This window comes from Parasteatoda tepidariorum, chromosome 6 (assembly GCF_043381705.1).
Source record: "Parasteatoda tepidariorum isolate YZ-2023 chromosome 6, CAS_Ptep_4.0, whole genome shotgun sequence".
Lineage (NCBI taxonomy): Eukaryota > Metazoa > Arthropoda > Arachnida > Araneae > Theridiidae > Parasteatoda > Parasteatoda tepidariorum.
The window spans coordinates 17,089,424-17,102,868 of NC_092209.1; the positions used below are offsets into that span (position 1 = coordinate 17,089,424).

The 13,445-nt window shown below is 30.6% G+C and overlaps 1 protein-coding gene across 1 annotated transcript in view; it reads right to left on the reverse strand.

Moving 5' to 3' along the window:
- Nucleotides 1-13,445, reverse strand: part of LOC107441908 (uncharacterized) — a 208,420-nt gene that overhangs the window by 152,946 nt on the left and 42,029 nt on the right. The window contains exons 19-23 of the mRNA XM_071181726.1: nucleotides 7,696-7,814; nucleotides 6,861-6,964; nucleotides 3,737-3,895; nucleotides 3,375-3,653; nucleotides 1,247-1,365 (exon numbers count right to left, since the gene is read on the reverse strand). Of these exons, the coding sequence (XP_071037827.1) occupies nucleotides 1,247-1,365; nucleotides 3,375-3,653; nucleotides 3,737-3,895; nucleotides 6,861-6,964; nucleotides 7,696-7,814 (780 nt within the window). The remainder of the gene's footprint in view (nucleotides 1-1,246; nucleotides 1,366-3,374; nucleotides 3,654-3,736; nucleotides 3,896-6,860; nucleotides 6,965-7,695; nucleotides 7,815-13,445) is intronic.

Below are 13,445 nucleotides of genomic sequence, written 5' to 3' on the forward strand. Positions count from 1 at the left end.
TTCCCGTTTTGTACAACTGACTAGGATATCTTAATCCTTTATCTGACTACCACGAGGGTAGTATGACACTGAGATCACTTTAATCGAAAATAAACTTATAAGAATGGTAGTAAATTTGTATTAATACACTCAGAAAATTTTGCTCTGGCAGCTTAGAATTTTAATCCTTGATCTGACTACTACTAAGAGTTGTGTGTCACAATCATCAGTTTGGTCTAAAATTAATGTAAAATAATGTTATTAAAGTTGCATTAATAATCTGAGGAATTTTAGAGCTCTGACAACTTAGAATTCCTATTGTTTTCTGGAAAAAATATGAAAAATAATGGATGGAAATTTTTGAAAATATCAGCTTTTTGTTTTAATCATTTTTGCCATTTTTAAGACCCGTCACAACTGTAAAACCATAGTCAATGAATGACTTCTAGCTCCTTATAATATTTAAACTAGTAACATGACAATGAAATATTTTAATAGTCAAATTTAATACTACTATAACTTTTGGAAAATTTATTTAATATGCGTTTCAATTTATTAATGTTATTTTTAAAGCAAACTTTGGTAAATAGGAATTTGAAAAAATAAAAAAAGAACAATTTTATGTGTTTTATTCAGAAAATAATATAAATATACCATTTTACTAACACGGAAATAAATCATTAATATTAATATTAAAATTATGTATATTTGAAAACATATACGAGTTATTAGCAACATAAATATAGTTAAATGTAGTATCTATAAACTTTTTGAATTTTTTTCCCTCTTTTGATAAATTTGTTCATAGTTGTCTGTTCTAAACAGCACTTGTCGTAAACAATACACACTCGACGATAAAACTCTACACTCACCTTCAGTTACCAAAAATTTTACTATTCCGTGCTGTTCTGTTTTGTACGCATCCATCGCAGCTCGAATTTACATTCACTGTTGATGCTCTCATGTAAAATCACACAGTTTGTGGAAAATTTCTCTTATTTTATAATCATTAAACTTGGAGAAGTTACTATCTGACGCTATCATGAATGTCCACTTTTCATTTGTATAACCCTTACACTATTATACAGCACAATAGTAAAAACAGTTCCAAATATGTTATGTAACAGAGAGTGTAAAAAAATCACAAATTTTTTCCCCTGTTTTTCGGATTAAAATCATATTAACAACAACCATTTAATGAGCATATGTCGATCAATTAATACATAAACAAAGCGGTAATTAGATAAAAATGTAAGCATATACTTACAGTTTGACGATATCTTTCCAATCCGTATAATTCTTCTGCGCAGAAAAACGAGTTGCATCCATGAAAGTGTCATATGATTCAATTATTTTCTCGTCAACAGGAAATAAATGTTGCAGTTGCTGAGAAGGAAGCATACACGTTTTTCAGTAAACTCGTTTACTAAAATTATATAGCATAAACTATTTTCAAAAATTTGCTACATTTTTTTGTACTAATGTGTACAAATAAAACCACATATGATGCCTTTTTTTGTTTGCATGAACACAAACAGAAGTGCTTCGTAAAATTCTTTTATCTGCATGTATCATAATTTGTCAGATTTTACAAAGTATTCACTGATGGCTTGCGAAGTTTCTGTGAATAACTGAATATAATTCTGGTCTCTAAAATGATGTTTAAACTCAAACCCCGCAAAGAAACTTTCAATAATATTTGCTACATTAAGTCGAGGGAACTTCCTAAAAGGCATTTCCCAGAATAAGTTTAATTTATATTATATAATAATAATATTAAATAATGATAATAATAAATAATCACAGTAAATATACTAAAATTTATAATACAATACAATAAATATATTACATTATATTGGAGCACCTTTATAACGAAAAAAAAACGGGAATATTCCTGCAATAAGGACCTATCAGCTTTTATTCAATGTGGTATTCATATCCAGCACGTTAAACTTATTCGAAATTTTGTACTTTTATTTAAGAAGTAATTCAGTGTAATTGTTGACACAAATGTGATATAATGACAAATATTAAGGAATAAAATTGAACTTTGAAAGTGCTGAAGCCAATCTAAGAAAACATTCAAAGAACTATAGTTCGTTCACCAGGAGTTAGCACTTGGCTCCGCCTTCATCACGTGGTATACGATGATATTATTTCGCTATATGTGAACAATCCTGAACAAGGTCGCTATTTGGCTGTCGTATGAGAAAATATTATTTTTCATATTATTCTCTCTTTCGCATATTATTCTCTCTCATTATATATTATTCTCTTTTTAAGTGAATAGTTTGTCCTTCTTGAAACATTTTGCAGCAATATATTTAATTATCTCGAGTAAGGAAATGTATAATGGCAGATGATAAAGCGAAGCAAGTGACTGAAAAAGAATTAAATGTTTGCGTTTGGAGCGCATTAAGGGTTGTCTCAATTTCAAGCGTAGAAACGTTTCTTCTCTTACTCCAAGCTCTGAAATGAACTCTTCGTCCGAGAAGGTAGAGCCAAGTGCCAACTCCTGGTGAACGAACTATAATTAAAACACATTTGAAAATTTTTTAATCCATTCTAAACTTTTTTTATATAAATATTTGTGTTGAACCCGATTATGTTAATTGTCTCAAAATTTCTACGAGATAATTCTTTTTGGTTTCATTCGGAGTAAATAAAGTAATGAAAGTCTCGACACGTCACTACTTCGTGTCAAGCTTTTCAACTGAGGCATGGCACATAAAACAGCTAACATACTGTTTTTTTTCCAAGTGTTTAAAAATGAATGCATTTATTATTTAATCTTTAATAAAAATTTCCAAATTAGCTCGTGATATTAAATTAATGGAATGATATACCTTGCCAAGACAGGCAACTATATATTTCAAGTTCTGTTGACTGCTGTCGCATGCTGCCAGGGTTCAGTGATTAATATATTGTAATTCGTAACAACCAAGAAATATTTATTTGGTTAAAATGTTTTAAAATAGTTGAATTTCATCTCATAAATCTTAAAATAAATTACTTTAAAGCAATGTAACTACCTAAATAAATGAGTTACGAGTTCGATAAAACAATTTTTCTTATAGAAACGCATCTTTGAAGTTAAGAACTACAAGGATTTTTGATAAATTCCCAACTCACATTTCTCGCCGGAAAAATATATTGTGCTTAACTTCATCTGTAATATTTAAGAAATAAAGAATAAAAAGTGTAAACTCTTTGTTCTTTGATGCCACTCTTGATGGGGCAGAAAAAAGTTGTCTCTTTGAAATTTAAAATTCTCCTATAGTAATATTTAGTAAATGGCATTTTAAAGTACCCGAAGTGCAAAGTAATTAACAGACATATTTTTTAATAATTTTCAAACTTTTAAAAAGATTTTTAAAAATTACTCGCAGTCTTACCTGTAGAATATCGTCACTCTCTACACCTGCAATTCCTGTCTCCTGATCCTGCAATATTTTCTTTACATTTTGCATTCGACTTAAAAAGCACATTTTCTTTAACATCGCGTCTGCAGTGCACGTATTTTCACAACCCTTGACAGGTTTCAAGAACTGAAGAACCGTCTTCAGCAGGAAACCAACCTGAGAAGAAACCTGAAGTGTCATTCGGGAGAATACTTTGGCATCGAGAGTCTCGTTCAGATTCAAATCCAGTTTCAACGGCAGTCTCGAATCGTTCTAAAAATTTAATTAAATATCTGAGTCAAAACCCTTCATGAAATGATTAATGGAATCAGTAAAAAACATTTGAATTATCGTACTATTTTAATCGTTTCTTCATTGGTGGTCGGCAGAGGAAGACGAAAAGCTGACAAAGAGTCTTCACAGAGCATCCACTTCCAGTGCAGTTGTGTAGCTTCCAGTGTATTTGTATCGATACAGAAATTTCTACTGTACTTTTGATCGGAGAAATCTCGTACCTAAATAAACGATAAAGATCATCAACAAATTATTTAAATGTCACACTATTATAAATATAGGCTATCATTAGGGTAGAGAGATGTTTTTTCTATTTTATAACTGGTGCAAAACAATCCACACAATTCTGAGATAGCGACTACCTACTTAGTATCCTTGTACTTTTGAGCCCAAATCAGAAGACAAGAGAACTTCTGGATCAAGCATAGGGACAATTAAGCCTTCGTGGAGGACTTTTGGATGGAACTAACCCGCACTGGCGTTGCCACATGAGTGAGAGATGGGACACTTAGTATATCGCGTATTTGCTAAACGGCACTACGAGGAAAACCACAACTTAGCCATCCCGACGGCAAATAGATTCAAACACATGATTCATCTACCACTGACGATATTTTACGACAGCACCGTGGGCGTTGCGAGCCAGGAGCAGATTTCATATCACCCAACCACCGCTGGGTTTCGTACCTGGTTCACCTCATTGGAATAGAAATGCTCTATCCCTTGAACCACAGTAGCTTAGAGATGGAATCAGAACGCATTGATCCATTTTTTATACATGTTGAAAATAATTTATGGACTTTAATTTAATAAAATAGCCCTTAGTTTAACAGCCTGATGATGCGCGTTTCAAATTGAACTGTATAATAAATTTAAAATTATTTTAATCTGTGGGAGACCAAGTTCAAATAAAAAATAATTCATTAGATAATTATTTTACAAAGACTGCTCTGCCAACCGTAAGACGGCGCGTTAAAAATTAATTCATTTTAAAACTCATGAGTACAACATCTCATGAATACAACGATAAAAGTGGATACAAGAAATAACGTCCAGAGCCCGTGAATTGCGACAACATTTCTCATAAATGATGTTCTCAATATAAATGTAAGCAGCAACAATTACGAGCACTTGACCTGATCGACTTCCGTTTAGAGCAGGGATGGGCAAACTTTTTTGGTCGAGGGCCAAAAATTGGAAAAGAAAAGTTTGGTGGGCAAAGTAAAAACTTCTAAAAAAAAAAAAAGATATGCAATTTTTAATATAAGTATTTAATGAGATAAATGAAATTGTGATTTCATTTTTAAAAGTTCCCTATATTGAGGTTCCAAGTGTAATGTACTTATTTTAAGGAACGAAGGTAAATGTTTGTCTGTTAGTCTACTTCTGAAATGATATTTTCGAAGGTTCATAAATGAAAACACTTGTTCACATAAATAAAATGAAGCAAACATAGCACTGATTTTATGGGCATGAAATATTGAATTTGGGAAACCAGCCTTTGGTAATGATTTGTAAAACTTAATTTTTGGCATATTTAGAAACAACTACTTCAGATGGCACTGCTATTCTATAAAGAGCTTTCAACATTTTGCCAATTGAAGCTGTCTGTGCTAGCTATTTCCATCAATTTATGTTTGTAGTACAAAAATAGAGAAAGTAAAAATGTCATCAGTACTTTGTTAAAAAAGAAAGAACAAAAGTGGCTTTAAACAAAGTAGACAAGAAAATGGATGTATATTGTTTATATTCGCCACGGATCAGCAAGTTAAAATTCTATCCGCGGGCCGGATAAAACGTTCCGGAGGGCCACAGTTGGCCCGCAGCCCGTAGTTTGCCTACCCCTGGTTTAGAGAGTTTGCAGCTGCTTACAACAGTTTATTCTTCGAAGCGATATTTTCAAACAGATAATTTTGTTTTCAAATAAAAGGAGAAATTATGCAATTTCTGTGCTCAAATCTGCTTAATTTCCTACGATATTAATGATATTAAATAATTCTGGTGAGTTTGAACTGAAAATTTATTTTAGTTATTTATTGATGTATTTTTAAAAAATGTCACATGGTTCCTAGATTTAGGAAGAACTCGCTTTTTTGGCAGTACCGATTTGGTTTAATATTGGTGAATGCAAAGAATAATCTTAAACAAGGATGCCACTGGCGACTATAAATGCAGCGATGCTAACTTGCTACGGATAGGAGATTTTCGAGTGGTAGTTTTTTAACGTTGAATATTGGTTTAGTAAATTCGATTTATACGTTTTTTTACTCACCACTGCTTCTAAATAATTCAAAAGCTTATGCGATATGCCACTTTGTTACATTTAAACCTATATTGAGCACACAAGTCAGCAAATGTATGTAATTTCAATAAAACCAATAAAACCAATACATTTAAACCGTGTTGAGCCTTTTAAAAAGTTGAATAAAGGTTATTAAGGGAACAAAATTTACTGAAAATCGGTTAATTTTGGTTCATAGTTCTCTATCATACTTTAAAATATTTCAACGATTCCGGAGTAGTAAGCATCTCTGTAAATGTAAAAAGCCCTGGCTTCATCTTCTTTAATTTACTGCGGCCCCGCTCCCATTATATAAGGATCATGATTATTAACCCGCTTTGTCCCGAATTTATATATTGAAATGATACAAAAGGTGGTTTTATGGAAAAAGTGTTATAATATATTATCGAAATTAATTGTTTTTTCTACTGTTAGGGCATTCAAAAAGTCATTGATAGATCAAAAAGTACTTGCTTCTTATAATTCTAGATCTAATCAGAAATAACTAAATCATTGTGGTATCTTAGAATCTTTTAATTCACCCAGATAAATGAAAATGCTGAAAAAAGTTTCCCACCAAAATGAATGTCGTTGAAAAAAGGAATTGTCCTAAATGCTGGGCGTTAATAGGTTAAGTTATCATGATTATTTAAGTAGTTGTAGTGGAACCTTATATGGTCATCGGACTGTGTGGTAGCTGTTATTTTAGCCCTGGCAGGAAGAATAGTGGTTCCTAAACATTTTAAGTTTTACATTTCTAGCGGTTTGTAACATTTGTAGCATTAGCGTTGCCAGGCTGGCTACACTACACTAGAAAAGGGTTAATGATTAACTAAATTTATGTAAAATTCAATAATCTAACTAAAAAGATAGCCTAAAATTTTTAAAAAAAGTTAAATATTTACCATTTTAGGGGATATAGAGTTCCATATGAAAGGTTCTATATCGTCGACGAGTAACGATACAATGGATGGAAGACTTTTTAATTCGGCTATGCTTCGGGAAAAACCTGAAATTTGTAAATAGTTAAATCGATGATATGTAGACTATAAAATATTATTAATTCAAAAACATTATACTAAATTAATATCAAGGCAGTCAGAGGACTCACGTAAGTAGTAGTCAACTTAAATGTAAGTTCACCTGTCTCAGTAACCATTTAAATGCTGTGCTGCCAAACCTTTTTTTTTTAATTTCTTTTTTAGAGAGGCAGACAATTAAAATTAAAGTTTTTAGAGAATTTTTGATAATTTTGTAATACTGTTATATTCTGTAAATATTATTATATTCTAATGTAGTTTAATTCCAACTATGTTTAATTTCCTATCGATTTCATCATATGTTCAACCGACTGGTTTCCCACTCAAAACTTCACTATTTGGTGCTTGGCACCTCTTTTTCCCATAATTCTACTCCCACTTCACACATTCCCCCATTATATGTCTCAAAAATTTGTAGAGCACTGAGATCTGAGACAATATTCTATTGTTTTCTAGATTATAAGATAACGTTCCATTATTTCACGGTGAGCCTTTTAAAGCATCAGAAAAATGAAAATTTTGAGGGACTTCTAGAAGCCCTGTTATTTTAATTTTCATATTCTAATTAAGCACGCAATATGTATTTTATGTTTAATGGATTGAATTCAGAACTACAATCAAATGTGAAAAATACAAAGTAATTTGCCAAAGGGAATTTAGACTAAAGTTAAACGGTATTTATTAAATGCCGAAAGCTTACCAGTTTTCAAATCTTTAGTTGCAAATATCAAAGCTGGTAAAAGCCGTAGAATTTCTGCAGGTAAAAAGTTGTTGTTTCCTTCTTTCGCTGCATTCATCACCTTTTCGAGTTCTGTAAGTCTGTTAAATCAGATTAATTTAAAATGTAGGTTTTATAAATTAAAAAAATTAGTTACTTTTGTAAAACGAGCGTAAATGAAATACTTATAAAAGTAATTTCAATATGATTTGAAAAATTTGCTACAGAGGAAAATTTAAGAAATTTAAGAAAATGTAAGAAATTTAAGAACTTTAATTAAACACACACACTATATATATATATATATGTAAATGCCTCGGTTACCATTAATAAAGTCAATCAAGGCATTTAATGATTATGCTTATTCTTTAATGATAACATGAGTCACACAGACTCTTAAACAATTAAGATCGAACCACACAGGCTCCCAGTTTCGCACAGAAACATTTAGTTACACAGGATCGAACCACACAGGTTCAAGTTTCACACAGAAACAAACTTCAATTAACTAATAACATAGTCACTTAGAGTCTTAACCACTAAGGTTACCAGTTTCACTTAGAAACAATATCAACTGACTCTCTTCATTTACATCGAGAAAGTTCTCTACATTTCCTTCAGACGAGCGACATCTGGCGGGATTACATAGAGGCTGTTGACTCGCTTATTACATTTATATATATATATATANCTATGTATATATATATATATAGTTTTGTAACACTTGTTAAATATTTAACTTATATCTGAACTTTTATAACGTTTCTTGAATATAACTTCGCATTTACAGTGGATCTGAAATTCACGAGTCACACATGGCCTTTGCTCATTCATCGAATTCATAACGGTCTGTAAATCAGTAAAGTGTCCTAAGATTTATTTCATATTATATAACTCATAGCCATTCGAAAAATAATAGTTCTCAAGGATAGATTTTTTCCTGGAAAAATTTAAATTATTTCTAGTCTTATATCTTTAGTGGTCAAGCAGTATTCCCGTTTGTTAATTACGGAGCTGATTTGCATCCCAGATTTAATGATCACGCTTCAACGGCCGCTTATAATACTTTCGTTTGCCTTGTTTTATTTAAGTTTTAACACCAGACACTTGTGTAAGATGATAAAAGAAGAAAAACATGTAGTAAAACCCTCTCAATTCTAGCTAGGTTTCCTTTCTCTCAATTATTGACTATTTTTTTGTGTATATATAGTTTTATATAAGTGTTATTGCTAATTGTTTTCTTTGTGTTTTAACCGTCATACCTGCCAACTTTTACGCATTTGCCGTATAATCTTATTTTTTTATTGAAAGTGGTAGTAAAATGTATGCTTTCTATACATTCCTTGCATTTATAAACTAAATTTATAATCCTTTTGATCACCACAATTTTAAAAAAAAATTAAGTATATATATAAATATGGAATACTGATGTAGCAATCGGCAGATACCCCCCAAATCTGCAACGTATGTTTCTGCCTAAAGTTGTTATTTACATTCCATTTTACTGCCACTGGGGAAAATCCTCCTCGAATGGATCAAAAGTTGTCAGGTATATAACCCTTTTTCTCCTCATCATCGATTTATTATTACAGATGAATCGGTTAACGCCGCTTCGTGGCAGCGCACCGAGATTTATGTGATTTCTACCAACCCTTTCTAAAGTCGTGGTAAGTATACTTACCACCAAGTTTTCAGGTCCATGGTGAACTTTTTTACCACTTTTAATTTAGGTTTCCATTTGTTAATAACTTCAGCTTTCTTGAAGTGAGTGTGAATTATGCGTTTATGAATACACCTTTGCGTGCGTTTAATGAATACACCTTTTGCATTCTTGAATAGTTGGGCTTGTTATCTCGCTAACAGAATTTTTTGAGAGATCTAATATTTAGCATATTATGGTCAACTGAACATTCTTGTGTCTCTAAAATAAATTATAATAATTAAACACTTAAGCTACTACTTTTTTTTTTTGAAAAATGGGATCCATTCATCTAACCTCTTAAACCACGAGTTTTTTTTCTTCAGAAAAATCAGCAGAAATTATCGAGTTTCTCGAGTTATTTCTTCAGAAATTATCGAGCTTTTTTTTTTTTTTTTTTNTTTTTTTTTTTTTTTTTTTTTTTTTTTTTTTTTTTTTTTGACAAAACGAATATATATCTAGGTATGGTGTAAGTTATTTTTTGCAATATCAGATGACTAGGGAGTTGGGATTGGTGTAAGAGTTATAGAAAAAAATTACTGTACAAACAAGGTTTTGATTAGATGTTAATTTTGAGTTTCGAAGCATTAAAATCAAATTAAATCAATATGGCAATTAATAATAAATTAATAATCAATAAATTAAATTAATATATCAAATGGCTTATCATCAAAATGCACCACGTGGTTTACTTAAGAGAAATACTCCATAGTGATGTCATCTGTGGTAAATAAATCTAATCTAGCCTATCAATTTTTAATAGAATGGATCTCAAACAGGCATTAGAAATTAAATAACCCGAGATATAAAATCGCCCATGTTAGTACGTTTAAGGAGTTAAGGAAGTGCTAAGCGTATATTCATCACAAGAGTTCTTTCCTCACTTGTATTATTATAAACAATTTGTAGCTACCATTTATTTGAATGATTGCTACTTGATTAAAATTGATGCCGTTTTCTTTAATACATATACACATTTTTTGATTTCTCTATTTCTATATTAATATATTTTTTGTTAAAATAGTGGTAGTTATTTTATACTTTTTTTTATTGATTATTTTTAATAATCTGAATATAAACAGAAATGCCAACTTGCGAAAAACTATTTCCTAGCGATAACGTAATTTTTTGTTATTTTAAGTTTAATATTTTTCATTTAAAGTAATTTTTTCATCTCTACAAAACTATCATATGAAATGTAATTAAGAGTGGGTATAATTATCTATATTCTACAAGTTTTACAGTTTAATTTGCTGCCAATTTCTTAAAACTTTTGCAGAAAGTGGAGTAGTTGACATCCTTGTATATATTTCAAAACTAAGAAGAAAAAAAAATAGAGAAATTAAGCTAAGTGGATATACAGGGATGCCAAATGCTCCGCTTTCCGCAAAAGTTTTTAGTAACGAATTAAGTAATAAAATTTGCTGTGCAAGAATAATTACGCCCATTTTTTAACCTCTTCGAGATGGGCGAGTCATATTATTACTCGCCCATCATATATATATATCATATATATATATATATGACTCGCCTTACTAAGAATGCATATATGCATTCTCAGTGTGGCGATAATCACGGTAAAAAAGATAAAACTGGTAGCCAAACTATTTTTACAGCAGTTTACTTGTGAGCGTGGTAATAATAGTCTTCTTTATTTAACCCTTTTTAAGGCCGTAGTAAGTATACTTACCACCAATTTTTAAGGTTTATGGTGAGCTTTTTTACCACTTTTAATTTTGGTTTCCATTTGTTAAAAACTTCAGCTTTTTTGAAGTGCGTTTGAATAAAATTGGCAACCCTTTCTTAGTATGAGAAAACATATAAAAGTTATAAAATGCATAATTCCTTCTGAAGTTGGTAACATTTATAAACTTATTTTATAAGCGAAGAAAAATAAAAGTCAATCAGTTCCTAATAGGTCGTGGTAAATGTACTTACTAAGAAAAAAATGGCATTAAAATGTAAACTAATTTTTCATAGGTTAATTGAGTTTTTCTTTTCTTACATCAATTACTATTCCTATATGTACACCAATTCCAAAAATTCCATTACATTTGAGAATTGAATTTGTAGTTGGTTGACAAGTAAATAAGACAAACCAATAATATTCGTAAATTACAAAAATTGTTAGACATATATTTGCTACCACTTTCTAATTTTTAATAGATTTTCCATTAAACGCCTCCTATAACTGAAAGCCTCCACACGGTTTTTTGTAGTTAGTCTGATCAGATTACTATGAAGGTAAACCAATTAGTGAATGAACCATTTAATATGAAATCTATTAAAAATTATAAAGTGGTAGCAAATATGTGTCTAAAAATTTGTTTAATTTATGAATATAATTGGTTTTCTTTATTTATTTGTCAACCACTGCAGATTCAATTCTCAAATATATATGATAAATTTCTCTAAGTGCTTTTAAAATAGAATTTGGGTTCCTGCTCACAAGTGGTTCGCTTTTTAAATAATCTGCGCAGACTACTTATAAGAAACCGTGTGGAGGCTTATCTCTGTCGTGGTCTGATCGGACTACTTATAAAAAACCATGTGGAGGCGTTGCCTTAACTTTGAGAACAAAGTTTCTCGACCATTGACGTAGTTAGTACGTATTTAAGATGACCGGATGTGACCATGATTTCACGACAAATCAGCGGCGGTCCTCAAACAAATCTGTGATTCGAAGACATCCATATATCCTTAATTTATATCCATTCTCCCCTATTAATGAATTGGAAACTCAGCAATGTAACTTTTTTTCAAAAATTGATAACTACTATCAGGTGATATCATTACTAAGGAATTTTGACATATCTGCATTTACTTAACACATGCAAAATGAATTAGTAAACAATTATTCAAATTTGTTTATTTTTTGTTGAAATTATTTACAGACGAGTATGGAATTTTCATCATTTAGTTTTAGTATGTTGCTTTTGATATCTCAATGCATATAAAAAAGTTCCTTTGAAATATATATTCGTGGATATTCGAGGAAAATAGGTTTCAGGATGTTTTCTGTCCTCAAATTGAGTAGAAGATTTTGAGGACAACTTTTGAAATTCGGGGTCTGATCTCAAGATTTGAGTACCTCTGGTCACCTTAAGTATAACTGCGATTTGATTGATGATGATTAAAATGAAAATTATGCATATTAAAAAGTTTTTAGTTACAATGAGTAGCTTTAGTTTTGCAGTGAATTATCAGGTCTGAACATTTATTGAAGTAGTAGTAAATTGTATATGTAACTGTTGTATATGTATTTGTGCTGTTGTGTATGTACTGTTGTGTATGTAATTGTATAAGTACTGTTGTATATGTAGTGTTTGTAATCTATAATTCGTAATATCTATTATAAGCTATACGTAATGCTGTTAATTTAAAGGCAGAATATATGGGGGGAAAGATATGGGAATATTTTTGTATTTCTCAAAGGGTAAATTTAAATTTTCAGCAGTTTTGAAAATACTTAGTAATTTTTCCAAGTCAGAACAACACGTGTTGATGAAGCAAAATCATTTCAAAATTTATTGTGAGGACCTTTTTGAACTCGAAGTAAGTTTTTTTCTCTTATTTATTAATGGAATTTGATTTAAGAAAGTTGGTGAACGTATGAGTTCAAGAACTATTCAAGTGTTAGTGGATTCTAGAACCGTTTAAAACGATGAAGTTTCCTTATGCCTTGAATGAACTTAAGATATAATTATACACAATTTTTTTCAATAAAAAATATAATTTGTTACTCGCAACTTCAAAAAGCTAATTTGCATTAACACGTTGAATGCCATGGAGGTCACCGGTGACCAGTGAAGTCAAGATTATTAGAAACACATAATTCGACTAAATTTTTAATTTTTTTTATATTATTATCGTTTCTAAGATGTTTTGAAGAAATTAATGCAATATAGAACACGCAGAAATAGTTTTATTTATACCCACAGAGATACCAACTTGCTCCAGACAGCTAATAAATAATTTCAAGTGGTAGTTTATTAATTGTGATTCTTGGTTTGATAAATTCAATTTAGAAGAT